General features: G+C 47.2%; 1 protein-coding gene across 1 annotated transcript; it reads left to right on the top strand.

The window, feature by feature from the left end:
- Window positions 1-262: 262 nt before the first annotated feature.
- LOC309797398 (uncharacterized protein) lies at window positions 263-15,107 on the top strand (the record flags this gene model as incomplete). The annotated part of the gene is made up of 3 exons (XM_088845582.1): window positions 263-1,156; window positions 12,476-13,010; window positions 15,065-15,107. The coding sequence occupies exons 1-3, from the start codon at window positions 475-477 to the stop codon at window positions 15,105-15,107; spliced, it is 1,260 nt and encodes a 419-aa protein (XP_088701708.1). The 5' UTR covers window positions 263-474.
- Window positions 15,108-16,261: the final 1,154 nt, after the last annotated feature.

The raw sequence follows: 16,261 nt of genomic DNA, 5'->3' as shown, positions 1-16,261 counted from the left end.
CCTTTGCTTCCAGAGAAGGACAGAGTTCTGCATCATACACCTCCAGACTGAGAGCAGGACCATCCAGCTCAGGTCCACACAGCTCACACATACATCTGCCCTCCAGGCACAGCCCTTCTCAGAGCACACATAAACCCCAAGCACCACAGCCCCATTCCACATGTAATGCACCACCGATATTACCAAAATCACACTCCTTGTCATACACGCATCCAGCCGCATCCCTCACATACCACAGCCCTCACCACCATACTCCACACCCCTGTATACAGACACCGCTCCAGTATCCCCCCCACGCACATGAAAAGCCCACAGATGACACCAGATACACCGCTCCATCCTACGGCCAACAGACACCAAGCTCACGACATAGCTACGTCATGCAAATGTCCCTCTCTCGTCTACCACACCTGCTCCCTCAGCTTCCGGCACGGCCCATGCATGTTATTATGGTTTTAATTTCCTTTTTCAGCAATGCGGAGATTTCGAGACACTGCCTGGCCTACAGCACCCCTAGCCCAGGTTCAGGAAGAAGGGGAGACCGCTCCCCCATCACACTGTGTCTCCTCCTCACTCTCTTCACCCTGTAAGGACTATCTGCACCCAGACAAAGAGGAAAGGGGCATGAAAATATACTACATGCAGGTACAAGTGAACAAGGGTGTCGCTGTCTCCTGGAAGACAAAGAAACCCTTGGAGTTGCCTGAAAAGCAGCTGACCATAGAAGAAGTGACCCTTCCTGAGGATGCGTGCACAGTAGGCACTTGCCCCTCTGATGTGTTCACCGAAAGCCTCCTGTCTGACAGTGAGCCCACTGGGGAGGAGAAAGAGTATGAGGAAAGGGCAGAGCCAGGCAGCCCATCAGGGTCACCTGCCGTCGAGGAGAGACCCAGGGCCAAGACACCGGACTGGATGGTGACCATGGAGAACGGCTTCAGGTGCATGGCCTGCTGCCGGGTCTTCCCCACCTTGGAGATCCTCCAGCAGCACGTGAAGGGCGGCGTCCTGCAGGGCTTCAGCTGCCGTGTCTTTCATCTCAACATGGCCCAGTGGATGGGCAATGTGGAATCCGATAGCACACCTGAGGAGGAGGAGGAGGAGGAGGAAGAGAAGCAAGAAGAAAAGGAGAATGACGGAGAGCAGCCCACGGGGGAAGGCCCCAGCCCAAAGAGACCCCGCAGGCAGGGTCTTTTCTCTCCTTTGAGTTCCAAACAGCAACTGAGATTCATGGGACAGAAGATCCTGGGGGACGGTGTGGCCGTCCCTTGGAAGAGGTAAGGCTTGAGGCTGGCAGTCTTCTGAGCCTATGTCACGAGGGCCCAGAGGAGTCTAAGGGAAGGGGCCGCACACATGTGCTGGTTTACCTAATGGCTCTGCAGTTGCATCAAATGGGACACACCCAGCACTAACAAAGGCATTGACCTCTGTTGACGTAAACAAGAAGGTGGAGCCTTTTCCTAGGAGTTTTCTCAGGGTCTGCACGATGGACCTCAACTCTTAGAGGACGTACTGCCAGCAGCTCCTTCTCGGCAGAGAGAGCCAGGAGTGGTCTCAAGAGAGGACAGGGGCCCTTGCAGGACCAGAAATTTGAGGTCTGAGAGCCTTGGGCCTGAGCCGAGATCTCACCCTGACCACTGGACCGAGCCTTCTGTGACAAAGGGGAATATGAAAGAGAGTCACGTGGAAATGAGGTCCCCCGAGATATGGAAATGTTCCAGAACCTTCGTTGCATGGTAGTTGATCTGGAGCCAAGCTCACTGTGGTGTGTGTGGCTCTGAGCATTAAGGCAATGCTGGAGGGTAACCCTGACCAGCAGAGCTTGGAGTGCTTCTTGTCTCTTCCTGTCCTACCTCATTTGTTTTATCCCTTCCAGGGAGAAGAAAGGACCCTCGGGAGAGTAGCAGACAGAATGCCATGGTCTGAAGGAGGATGAAGGGACCGGCACTCAGTCTAACATCATATGACAATAGAAGCGTCCTATGCAATAAAGGGCATTTTCCAAACCTTTCCTGGAGCTTTTATTTAAGGACATTTTTCTATCTATGCATCTATCTGTCATCTACATCTGTATCTTTCAAGGTTTGTGAACAAGCTTTCACATAAGCACTAGAGACGTCCGCCAGCATTTTCCAGAAGAGGCCTGCAAATTGCTGGGGACTCCTCACAAATAGGGAACGGCCACAACCCCTGCCACACAGACTATGCGCGTGGCCCTCCTGACGTACTCCCACTCTCTCTCTGAATTTCCCAACGTCTGAGATGAGGGTGCTGGCTGGAGGCAATGATCACGTGCAGGCTGAATCTTCTCCAGATTCTGATTCTCTTCCTGGGCATATCGTCCTCAAGCACAGTCTCCATGTCCCTGGCCACACTGATCTCTCTCCTTCAGTCCTTCCCTCCCTCCCTCTCCTGCCTCCCAGTGCAGAGAATACTTTTTTGCATTTGAGACGACATTTATTTTTGGTTCACAGAATTCTCACCTGTTCTACTGTGGCCTCCGTTGTGAACATTCCAAAGCTGAGACTTTTCTGTTTTTCTCCCTCATTTCTGCTGAGTCTTTACCTTCCTAATGCAGTGAACTCACAGTGCCTAGCTGACTGGATGGGGAAAAAGATCCAGGGGGCAATGAGAAATAATAAAAGAATATATCAGTTAATTTTTCATAGTGTTATCCAACTACATATTTTTAAAATTTTGGAATAATATTAGGAATCTTCTCTTTATAAAAAACTGAATTATCGGGCTTCCCTGGTGGAGCAGTGGTTAAGAATATGCCTGCGAATGCACGGGACATGGGTTCGAGCCCTGGTCTGGGAAGATCCCACGTGCCACGGAGTAACTAAGCCCGCGCGCCACAACTACTGAGCCTGCGCTCTAGAGCCTGTGCCACATCTACCGAGCCCACGTGCCACAACTACGGAAGCCTGCGTGCCTAGAGCCCATGATCCGGAACAAGAGAAGCCACTGCAATGAGAAGCCCGTGCACCACAGCCAAGAGGAGCCGCCGCTCACTGCAACTAGAGAACGCCCGCTAGCAGCAACAAAGACCCAATGCAGCCCCAAATAAATTAATTAATTTTAAAAAATTGAATTAGTTTCAAGGGTACAATGTATAAAAGTACAATAAAAGCCCCCCTTCATAACCCCCCAACCCCACTCTCAAGATGGAATAGATATGCTGTGATACAATTTATAGTCGTAGTACTACTCCTCCTCCCACCACATCCGAAATCCTCTGAGCCAGGTGCAGCAGCTTCCTTTCACAATGCTAGGACCCGCCACAAGACACATGATAATCCCTTTGGACATTTCAAGGAGCGGCACCAAGGGAACAGTACCGGGGAAATGCCACCGACAGCTCAGAATATCCATGGCATTTCTAGAGCCTCGGCACTGCTCTTGCTCTGGGAATGAAGGTCCAAAAAGCACATCGGAGAATGTTCATAGTTGTAAACAAGCTCCACCTTTGAAACACGATCTACATAGAACCACATATACAAGCCTACACGATGGATGAAGCCAAGGTCTCCTCCATGATTTCCCTTCTGACCACCTTATTGTCTCCTCAACCATAAAAGGTGAACTTGAAACTCAGGACCTTGCCTTGTCACCAGAAACATCCAAGCTTGGATCAGTCTTTCTAAGACCAGATACTTGCTCTCTGAACTATTAGAGACTTGTCACATACACACAGGTAGAACAGGATTATTTCTATCTACCTGGGGACATGGAGTCTTTCACATTGCTCCTGATAAAACTCTCACAACAGCAAAACTTTACCTACAAAGGGTTCAAGCTATGACACTCCCAATTTCCACAAACCTCCTCAGCTCTTGTGAGTCACATGCAGCCAATTCCAGGAATTGGAAACATGGTTGTCAGGATGAAACTGACTTTGGGGCTCCCCTTGGATATGGTCTTCCAGACTTACCAAAAGGCCATTAAGAGGAAGGTTTACCCCACCTCAGGGAAACCCGAGGCAGTACTTGCAGTCAAGGGCTGGCCATGGCTTCTGAGCTACATCCAAAAAGAATTTCATACTGTATCTGGATCTGCTGAAGCCATTTCTGACTGTCCGAGAGCCAGCATGTACCGCTCCTCAACTGCCTCCATTGTGGATCATCAGTAGGGCTGTCAGATTTAGTACATAAAAATACAGGATACCCAGTTAACCTTGAACTTCACATGAATAATAAGTCATTATTTTTAGTATAAGTAGATCCTATGAACTATTTGGGGCATACTTATCTTCAAAATGTACTCGTTGTTTTTCAAACATTCATATTTAACTAAACAGCCTATATTTTATCTGTCCACCCTACTCAGCAGAAATGATGGAGGCTCATAGAGATCCAGGAGACGCCTCAGCGCCTCCTCAGCTTTTATTTCTACGTCCTGGACAGCGAGCACGAACCTTCCACTCCGTCATTGGCTAGAATGGAGGATATTCTCTGTTTTAGAGATTTTTCTACTTGTCATTGTTATTATCTTCCTTATTTTAAAGAGATGTTTATTTTTCCCCAAACTTAATAGCTCATCCAAAAGTATTTCAAAGTTCATTAGAGAAGGGAAAAACAACATGGTTCTGAAAAGTGAAGGAAACCGCCTGGTGTTTAATAAAGAAGTAGTAGGGAGATTGAAATAGCCAAACTTAATAAGCAGATCTCTCCAAGGGTATTTTCAGAGCTTGATACGCTCCCACACCCTGAAAATATTATTACATCAAGAATGTAGAACTGCTAACCAAATGTAAGGCTCCCATATGATTCTATCAAACTGAGGATGCTTCTTTACTAAGCAGTGAGCACACTTGCTGCCCCAGGGACCTTGGCAGTTGCAACGTAGGGCTCTTCCCTTTGGGATGGAAACAGCAAGTTTTCCTGTGGTCTACACGCTGGCCCCAAAAATACTACACTCCCAATACTTGTCAACTTTAAGTATTTTCCTACATATCTCCATTTTTCTGTTACTATTTGGGCTACATCCTAGACTTGACACTACATAAATTGCATTCAAGAAGCTATTTTTAAAAGTTGGTAGGAAACCTTAAATCTATGGCTTGCAGTCCCTGGCTTACTTTCATCCAGGTGCATAAGGGTTTTCAAAAGTAGTCAGGTTAGTTACCCCGTATCACAGCCCCACGCTTGTGTCACAGATATAAAAATGGAACATGATATTTAAGGTTTTAGTTGCCAAATCATCAAGCCTCCCAGACAGAGGCAATAGAGCAAAATGATTACAGAGGCATGGATTTTGATTTGCTCCAGTGTCTTGGGCAAGTCACTTGGCCTCTGTATTTATTTGTACTTATCTGCACTTATCTGTCACTTGGGGGTCATAATTGTACCTGGTCCATGGGTACGCTGTACAAATGATCTGTAAAGTAGTTACAAGAAACCGACACAGAGTAAGCACTCCACAGACATTGGCTATTAGCTATTGGAAATAGTTCTCCGTGAAACAGATGACTTTATCAGTGGATGACTCGGTGGGAGACAGTGAATCACAGAATCACAGCATGTTGAAAGTGACCTAGTTCACACTCTTATGTGAAAAAAAGAAAAGTGTGCATGGGTAGAAAATGTCTGAAACTTTACACAACAAAGAGTTCATCATGTTAACTTGGAGGATTAGAATAAATCAGGAAAGGAGGAAAGAAAAACTTGAGTGTAATTCGATTTCTCTATCATTTGTGTTTCTACACTGAGACTCTGAATACACTGGAAGTGCAATTTTTTTTAATGTGGCGGGATAAAAGTTTTCAAGTTTTCCTGATCCATCCATATTATTATCTCAGAATTGCTGGCAGTTCTTGCCATCTTCGGATCTACACCCATGTGAGTCAGTGGGCCATTCTGGACGGAGGAGATAATAGAGCAGAAGTGAAGTGAGAGGAAAGGAGAGACAAGATTTTCTCTTTTCTCTTCAAAGAGGAAAGGTCTTTGGAATGGGAACAACTCACAACCAAACTTTGGGGAAAGGATGTGATGGAAAATGAGACAAACATCCTACCCCTGTGATGAGAAGGATTCCCTGGGCTGGATGGAGGGAGGTCACAGGTGGCTGGACAAGGAAACCAACTAGGGAGAAACACACACAAGTGCAGGGCAAACACCCTGAGGCCACTCAGCCTGACTCCATGCAAACATGTGTCCAGCAGCCAGCCCTTCACCTCTGGCTCCCAAGCAAGACAGGTACCTCGGGCGTGCCAACTCATTCTGAGTCCATTATGCCTGGCCATTCATAAACCGCTGTCTAACGTGTGAGGAATAAACTCTCAATGTTTATGAGGAAACTGGGGAAGGAGATTGAAAGGTTACTTAAACGGAAAAAAAAGAAGTTCAGCAAGGCAGGATGGTAGAGAGACAAGAAAAAGACCTTAAAGGATAGAAAGGATTTGCCAAAGAAGAGAAAGAAAAAGAAATGATTCCAAATGGGTTAACCTGCAGCTGGGAAGTTAAGGAAGATTATTGATGGGTGAAGACTATGGAATAAAGCGAATAAAATTTATCCGAAATTGCTGAGAATATGGTAAGCAGCATGATTATCAAATTATGAATTGGCTGCAATGGCATTCTAGGGGGACACTAGGAAGGGGAAGCAAATGTTCCTGAGATGACAGTAGCAGGGGGAAAGTTGTTTCAGGGGAAGATCAGTCTTGCAGAGGGTGTATCAGAGGAGGGCAAGCGTGAGCAAGCAAGGAAATACTAAGTGTATACGGTTCCTTCACTGAGTGCACCCAGCCCCGCGGTCAGCCTTGAGAACAAGCAGGACTTCAGGTACTAGAGCTACATTTCAGTCATCAAGACTTGAGAAGACACCCTTAACTCAGGTCTTCTCTTCAAACTCCATCTTTCCTTCTTAACCTTCATTTGGCCTCTTCCCTTACCCTCCAGCTGTGGACTGAGGCCACAGAGCAAGATGGGTCACTAGTGTCCTCCATCCCCTGGCGACTGTGGTTCACATCAGTGGAGTACCAAAGGCAATAACCAAGTAACAGACACAAGAGTGTATGAAGAAGAAGAGATTCTGATAAGGCTTTCTGTGACAGTGTGGGCCAAGTCGGCTCTATATGGCCGGTATCACGTGAATTATGAGCAGCCTTAGGGGAGAAGTTCTCAGAAGGCAGAGCCTGGCTCTCTAGAGGCTCTGCGTGCTCACAGCCCACTCCAAGACCTCAGTTACAGCTTCGGCCCCCAATATCCCTCCCTCTGCCTGCTCACAGTTTTTGAAGTCTTCTTTCCTCCACATTTCTCTTGAGAGGTGGAGGAGGAAGATGAGCTTCAGGCCAGCTCAGACTCCCCTGGGATCCCAGCAGGATGCCTATCATTAACCTCCCACCTTCTAGGAAGCTCCTAAGATCTTCACATTTGGGGCAGTTCTCATTTCAGCTGTGCTTCAAATTGCTGGCTGGAGACGGCCTGTTGGAAGGTGGCTAAAAGCAAGTAGCAATCCTTCGGGCAGCCTGGCCCTTCTCGACTGTCAGACACCTTCAGGGATATTCTAGGAAATGTTGTTTGTTCTAGAGAAGGGAGGGAAACAATCCAATTGTCCAATAATGCTTGAATGGAAAATAAATGATGCTATATGCATGTGATGAAATAATATCAAACAGTCAAAAATCAAAGACCTAGATCTATATGGATTCACATGGATAAATCTTGAAAACATAATATTGATTGAAAGAAAATAAGATAAAGAACGTTAGATTGTGATAACAGGTATGTAAGTATTTAAATATTTAAATCAATTCAACATATTGCTTCTATATATATAGATGCAAGAAAATAAACTTTATCCAAAGAACACACTATTTACATTTAATATGCTCATTTATCTAGGAGACCCAAAAGAACCCACAGATAAACTAGCAGGAACTAATAAGACGGTTCAACAAGGCACACACATACAAGATCAATAAATTTTAAAAATCAATCAGGCTCCTCTACACTGGCGATAACAAATTAGAAACTGTAAAAGAAAATAAGAAAAAAAGAAGATCTAAAAATAGTCACAAGAGCCATATAAATTATTTAGAGCTAAGCATACGTAGAAGGCAATATAACTAACAAACTGTGTACGAACAGTTAAACTCCGCCCAACCCAAGGTTAGGAAAAGACTGTTGTTACTTTATGAGAACAGACCCTCTTCTTAAGGAGCAGATCAGTAAGTGAGAGTGAATCAAAGAAACACAGCATTTGAAAAGTCAGCTAGTCCAAGCCTCTTGATCGCACATACAGAAGCTGAAGCCCAGATAGGTTGAGTTACTTGCTAAAGGGCCCAATGTCCTGACTCAAGGACTAGCATTTTTCACTCAGTCGCAAGACACAATCAAATGCAGTACCTTGGAGAGAGATGGGGAAAAAATGAAGAAATCAATTATATAGTTCCTCATCTTTAAGTACAGAAATAGCTGTGACAAAATTACACGTATTGAGGGAAAATTGAAGTGCAGAGTTTAAAATGTCAATAATCCACAGGGAAACTGGAGACCATTTAAAATATTCATATTAAATCTCTCTAGAATAGACATTAAAAGATCTCCAATCAAAATGTGAATTTTATAATAGACATGGTATGATACAATTTATAATAGATATGGTAGGAACCTTTCCCTTTCACGGGAAAGCATCGGCTGGGAAAAAGGAATTGTTCTTGAAAATGGGGCCTGTGCTACTGCAGACACTGTGCTCACCCTAGGTCCATCGAATGCACTGATGTCAGCACTGAGGTCACAGAATTCCGCTGTGTGCCTGGCAACCCTGCAAACATAACAGCCCTGGTGAGCACTAGGCAGTACTGCTGGTTCACTAAGTGGTACAAGTTTTTCAGCCATTTAGGAGACTTGACTATTTTTGTTTGTATTGAATCATTTCAACGGATTGCCCAAGAGCCAAGAAGGGCCAACCTGTAGGGAAGAGGAGGAGTTGGACATCTCTTGAGGCATCTTCTAAGGGAGACTTCTAGTTGGTACGATGGAACGGCGACAAAAGAGGAAACATCTGGAAAATGAAGAGTCCCAGGAAACTGCCGAGAACGGAGGAGGTATGTGGGGGGCAACTTGTCTGGGGCACATGGGTTTCTGCCAAACTGAAGCTTCTCTAGGAAGCGGGGGACTGAGAACGTGTCACCTGTGAAGCAGGGAGCGAGAGACCTTGTCTCACTGATGCTGCCGTATCTATCTGGAGGGCCCCTGTGGTGTGAGACGGCACAGAACGGCCAGATGCCCCCTGGGAGTTGGGAGGTCAGCTCCGCTGGTCTGAGGACTCTCTCCTGGGGCAGCCGGGCCTGGAGCTTTGTCGGACTCACAGCAGGCTGCATCCTGCTTGCACAGACCTAGAGGTGCAGCTTTTCTCAGTCCCCGATTTCTCTCTTATTCTCTTGGATCTTTCCCTGGGGTCATGAGGTGGGGGATGTGAAGGATGCAAGGATGCTGAGAGAGACCCATGAGTTGCTTGGCCTCTTTTACCAAAGTGGAAAGAGAAGCCCCATGAGTTGAAGGCCCTGTTGAAAAATATCTTGACAAGTGGAATGCACTTTGAAAGAAGATTGTTTGTCTAGGGATGGTGTCATATTGAAAGCAAGGAGGATTTATTCCTTCAACAGGAAGAATTTCCCAAAGGAGATCAAGGGAAGGGAAGGGTTTTCCAGAGACTGAGACCACGTGAGCAGGGGTGAGAAATGGCCTCAGGGTCCTGCGGGGAGCTCTGAGAGCCACGGGCCACGTGGTGCCTGCGTGCATTAAATGTAGGCGAGTAGCTTGCCCTGGGAGAGGGGTGGTCACCCCAGAGCTCCAGCTAGAGGCCTCTGCCCCAGATAAGAGCCCAGTAGCTCCTACCAGGCCCAGGGCTCTGGAGACTGTAGGATGGGCCCTGGGAATGGAGCTCTAGACAGCAGGCAGATTTCCAGGCAGTGGCTGGGACAGGCTGGGGAAGGCAATGACTGCCCCTGACCATTCAGAATATTTTGCTCTATGTTCCTGTGTGTGTGTGTGTGTGTGAGTGTGTGTGTGTGTGTGTGTGTGTGTGTGTGTGTGTGGTAGTGCAGAGAAGAGCGAGATGAATGGGGTTAGAGTGCTTACCAGATATAAAGTCTGCGTGGTAAAGTTCTTGTCACCCTGCCTGGACCTGGCTGACACTCGGTGTACGTAAGAGTGTATACAGAATTCTTGTTAGGGGTGTTTTATGAGACAGTAACTCATACACCCATGTACACTCTGATGCAGCAAAAATATCACACACCCCACATATAACTTCCTTATTAAACCACACACAGCACATGGAGTTATATACACGCATCCCTCCTGTACTACATTCTCATACAACCCACCTGTATCACAATCCTCTCCTCCAACACCAAACGCTGGAGATGAGATATGTATATAGACACTCACACTATATATATAGGACACACAGACACACACACACTATATATATATATATATATATATATATATATATATGTATCTCCACAACTCTCACACAAACACAGCTAACTTCAGCCATCGCTAAATACCTCTGTAAGAACCAGTCACGTGTCATACACACCACACTTGTAACACATTCTTGAGTAATGCCAGACCCGCTTTGTACAAACCACAGTAAACCACAGTCTCAGTAACCCATGTCAGGATTGCCAGAGAAAATATGGGCTATCCAGTTCAATTTGAATTCCAGATAAACAACAAGTAATTTTTCAGTATCAGTATGTCCCAAATATTGTATGGGCCATACTTACACTAAAACTAAGTAAGAACAAATACTGCATGGGAATACTTACACTAAAAAATTATTCTGGGTTTATCTGAAACTGAAATTTAACTGGGTGCCTTGTATTCTTGTTCGCTAAGTCTGGCAACCCTTATATACTTACCACCAGCTGATGTATTATATATTTATTGTAGTTTTGTTTAGTGTGTGTCTTCCCCTACTAGAATGTGCAGCGTTACCAAAGACTACAACAATGGAAGAGTGCCGGATACACAGGAGTAGCTGCTTACTGAATCTTGGTGAATGAATGAATGAACACGCACCATAAATACAAGCCACACCATGTAATGAGGAAACGTTACATGTCCCAGAATTCCTGACTTGTGAACAGAAACCATGCACACAAAGGCCACAGACACAGATAGACACATCTGCACTGTGCTCCCCATGCCAACCCCACACTTACCACAGACTTAACTGATACACATCACTCACTCTTCCCACACACTCACAGTCACCACCGAGGCCTACATTACCAACTAGACAGTGAGAGAATAAGTATTGATTGGAATTAAATCCTGGAGGATCCACTGGGAACCACACTCTCAACTGTGTGTATTCACTGCACCTGACACGTGCCACACACTCAGTAAATATTTGTGGACAGAGGACTGATGAACCCACCCTGAGCCTTTCATTCCTCCCTCAGGAATCTCGAAGTCACAAGAGGATCCCCCTCGGCTTGGATCCACTGTGGTGGCCCAAGGCTGCAGCCCAGGGGCAGTGGAGGTCTCCTCTGCCCCTAAATACTTCTTCTGTACTTCTACTCTGCGCAAGCTCAGCTACGCTGGTAAGGGCGCGGGGCTCCTCAGGTGAGGGGGTGCTTGGCTGTGAGGCAGGAGGCACACAGATCCCAGGGAGGCTGAGAGGAAATCCAGGGTCATCAGAGGTGATGAGGGCTCTGTGGAGGAGCCTGTGCAGGATGGCTGAGCTGTTCCGAGGGCGTGGATGCCAGCTGAGTTTGGGGGGGCGGTGTGAATACTGCTACTACCATGGTGGGGAAGTCAAGGAGCAGGGTCCGGAAATGTCTGGGCTTGAGGTGGAGGGAAGAGGGACCAGATTAAGCATCTTCAGAGGAAAATGTAGGCTTTGTCTTTGCCTTTGCTTCCAGAGAAGGACAGAGTTCTGCATCATACACCTCCAGACTGAGAGCAGGACCATCCAGCTCAGGTCCACACAGCTCACACATACATCTGCCCTCCAGGCACAGCCCTTCTCAGAGCACACATAAACCCCAAGCACCACAGCCCCATTCCACATGTAATGCACCACCGATATTACCAAAATCACACTCCTTGTCATACACGCATCCAGCCGCATCCCTCACATACCACAGCCCTCACCACCATACTCCACACCCCTGTATACAGACACCGCTCCAGTATCCCCCCCACGCACATGAAAAGCCCACAGATGACACTAGATACACCGCTCCATCCTACGGCCAACAGACACCAAGCTCACGACATAGCTACGTCATGCAAATGTCCCTCTCTCGTCTACCACACCTGCTCCCTCAGCTTCCGGCACGGCCCATGCATGTTATTATGGTTTTAATTTCCTTTTTCAGCAATGCGGAGATTTCGAGACACTGCCTGGCCTACAGCACCCCTAGCCCAGGTTCAGGAAGAAGGGGAGACCGCTCCCCCATCACACTGTGTCTCCTCCTCACTCTCTTCACCCTGTAAGGACTATCTGCACCCAGACAAAGAGGAAAGGGGCATGAAAATATACTACATGCAGGTACAAGTGAACAAGGGTGTCGCTGTCTCCTGGAAGACAAAGAAACCCTTGGAGTTGCCTGAAAAGCAGCTGACCATAGAAGAAGTGACCCTTCCTGAGGATGCGTGCACAGTAGGCACTTGCCCCTCTGATGTGTTCACCGAAAGCCTCCTGTCTGACAGTGAGCCCACTGGGGAGGAGAAAGAGTATGAGGAAAGGGCAGAGCCAGGCAGCCCATCAGGGTCACCTGCCGTCGAGGAGAGACCCAGGGCCAAGACACCGGACTGGATGGTGACCATGGAGAACGGCTTCAGGTGCATGGCCTGCTGCCGGGTCTTCCCCACCTTGGAGATCCTCCAGCAGCACGTGAAGGGCGGCGTCCTGCAGGGCTTCAGCTGCCGTGTCTTTCATCTCAACATGGCCCAGTGGATGGGCAATGTGGAATCCGATAGCACACCTGAGGAGGAGGAGGAGGAGGAGGAAGAGAAGCAAGAAGAAAAGGAGAATGACGGAGAGCAGCCCACGGGGGAAGGCCCCAGCCCAAAGAGACCCCGCAGGCAGGGTCTTTTCTCTCCTTTGAGTTCCAAACAGCAACTGAGATTCATGGGACAGAAGATCCTGGGGGACGGTGTGGCCGTCCCTTGGAAGAGGTAAGGCTTGAGGCTGGCAGTCTTCTGAGCCTATGTCACGAGGGCCCAGAGGAGTCTAAGGGAAGGGGCCGCACACATGTGCTGGTTTACCTAATGGCTCTGCAGTTGCATCAAATGGGACACACCCAGCACTAACAAAGGCATTGACCTCTGTTGACGTAAACAAGAAGGTGGAGCCTTTTCCTAGGAGTTTTCTCAGGGTCTGCACGATGGACCTCAACTCTTAGAGGACGTACTGCCAGCAGCTCCTTCTCGGCAGAGAGAGCCAGGAGTGGTCTCAAGAGAGGACAGGGGCCCTTGCAGGACCAGAACTTTGAGGTCTGAGAGCCTTGGGCCTGAGCCGAGATCTCACCCTGACCACTGGACCGAGCCTTCTGTGACAAAGGGGAATATGAAAGAGAGTCACGTGGAAATGAGGTCCCCCGAGATATGGAAATGTTCCAGAACCTTCGTTGCGTGGTAGTTGATCTGGAGCCAAGCTCACTGTGGTGTGTGTGGCTCTGAGCATTAAGGCAATGCTGGAGGGTAACCCTGACCAGCAGAGCTTGGAGTGCTTCTTGTCTCTTCCTGTCCTACCTCATTTGTTTTATCCCTTCCAGGGAGAAGAAAGGACCCTCGGGAGAGTAGCAGACAGAATGCCGTGGTCTGAAGGAGGATGAAGGGACCGGCACTCAGTCTAACATCATATGACAATAGAAGCGTCCTATGCAATAAAGGGCATTTTCCAAACCTTTCCTGGAGCTTTTATTTAAGGACATTTTTCTATCTATGCATCTATCTGTCATCTACATCTGTATCTTTCAAGGTTTGTGAACAAGCTTTCACATAAGCACTAGAGACGTCCGCCAGCATTTTCCAGAAGAGGCCTGCAAATTGCTGGGGACTCCTCACAAATAGGGAACGGCCACAACCCCTGCCACACAGACTATGCGCGTGGCCCTCCTGACGTACTCCCACTCTCTCTCTGAATTTCCCAACGTCTGAGATGAGGGTGCTGGCTGGAGGCAATGATCACGTGCAGGCTGAATCTTCTCCAGATTCTGATTCTCTTCCTGGGCATATCGTCCTCAAGCACAGTCTCCATGTCCCTGGCCACACTGATCTCTCTCCTTCAGTCCTTCCCTCCCTCCCTCTCCTGCCTCCCAGTGCAGAGAATACTTTTTGGCATTTGAGACGACATTTATTTTTGGTTCACAGAATTCTCACCTGTTCTACTGTGGCCTCCGTTGTGAACATTCCAAAGCTGAGACTTTTCTGTTTTTCTCCCTCATTTCTGCTGAGTCTTTACCTTCCTAATGCAGTGAACTCACAGTGCCTAGCTGACTGGATGGGGAAAAAGATCCAGGGGGCAAAGAGAAATAATAAAAGAATATATCAGTTAATTTTTCATAGTGTTATCCAACTACATATTTTTAAAATTTTGGAATAATATTAGGAATCTTCTCTTTATAAAAAACTGAATTATCGGGCTTCCCTGGTGGAGCAGTGGTTAAGAATATGCCTGCGAATGCACGGGACATGGGTTCGAGCCCTGGTCTGGGAAGATCCCACGTGCCACGGAGTAACTAAGCCCGCGCGCCACAACTACTGAGCCTGCGCTCTAGAGCCTGTGCCACATCTATCGAGCCCACGTGCCACAACTACGGAAGCCTGCGTGCCTAGAGCCCATGATCCGGAACAAGAGAAGCCACTGCAATGAGAAGCCCGTGCACCACAGCCAAGAGGATCCCCCGCTCACTGCAACTAGAGAACGCCCGCTAGCAGCAACAAAGACCCAATGCAGCCCCAAATAAATTAATTAATTTTAAAAAATTGAATTAGTTTCAAGGGTACAATGTATAAAAGTACAATAAAAGCCCCCCTTCATAACCCCCCAACCCCACTCTCAAGATGGAATAGATATGCTGTGATACAATTTATAGTCGTAGTACTACTCCTCCTCGCACCACAACCGAAATCCTCTGAGCCAGGTGCAGCAGCTTCCTTTCACAATGCTAGGACCCGCCACAAGACACATGATAATCCCTTTGGACATTTCAAGGAGCGGCACCAAGGGAACAGTACCGGGGAAATGCCACTGACAGCTCAGAATATCCATGGCATTTCTAGAGCCTCGGCACTGCTCTTGCTCTGGGAATGAAGGTCCAAAAAGCACATCGGAGAATGTTCATAGTTGTAAACAAGCTCCACCTTTGAAACACGATCTACATAGAACCACATATACAAGCCTACACGATGGATGAAGCCAAGGTCTCCTCCATGATTTCCCTTCTGACCACCTTATTGTCTCCTCAACCATAAAAGGTGAACTTGAAACTCAGGACCTTGCCTTGTCACCAGAAACATCCAAGCTTGGATCAGTCTTTCTAAGACCAGATACTTGCTCTCTGAACTATTAGAGACTTGTCACATACACACAGGTAGAACAGGATTATTTCTATCTACCTGGGGACATGGAGTCTTTCACATTGCTCCTGATAAAACTCTCACAACAGCAAAACTTTACCTACAAAGGGTTCAAGCTATGACACTCCCAATTTCCACAAACCTCCTCAGCTCTTGTGAGTCACATGCAGCCAATTCCAGGAATTGGAAACATGGCTGTCAGGATGAAACTGACTTTGGGGCTCCCCTTGGATATGGTCTTCCAGACTTACCAAAAGGCCATTAAGAGGAAGGTTTACCCCACCTCAGGGAAACCCGAGGCAGTACTTGCAGTCAAGGGCTGGCCATGGCTTCTGAGCTACATCCAAAAAGAATTTCATACTGTACCTGGATCTGCTGAAGCCATTTCTGACTGTCCGAGAGCCAGCATGTACCGCTCCTCAACTGCCTCCATTGTGGATCATCAGTAGGGCTGTCAGATTTAGTACATAAAAATACAGGATACCCAGTTAACCTTGAACTTCACATGAATAATAAGTCATTATTTTTAGTATAAGTAGATCCTATGAACTATTTGGGGCATACTTATCTTCAAAATGTACTCGTTGTTTTTCAAACATTCATATTTAACTAAACAGCCTATATTTTATCTGTCCACCCTACTCAGCAGAAATGATGGAGGCTCATAGAGATCCAGGAGACGCCTCAGCGCCTCCTCAGCTTTTATTTCTACG

Source organism: Mesoplodon mirus (assembly GCF_964341445.2).
Source record: "Mesoplodon mirus genome assembly, contig: HAP1_SCAFFOLD_482, whole genome shotgun sequence".
In the NCBI taxonomy this organism is placed as follows: Eukaryota; Metazoa; Chordata; class Mammalia; order Artiodactyla; family Ziphiidae; genus Mesoplodon; species Mesoplodon mirus.
Note: the sequence above shows the minus strand (reverse complement) of the source record. Positions and strands in the feature narration are given on the sequence as shown.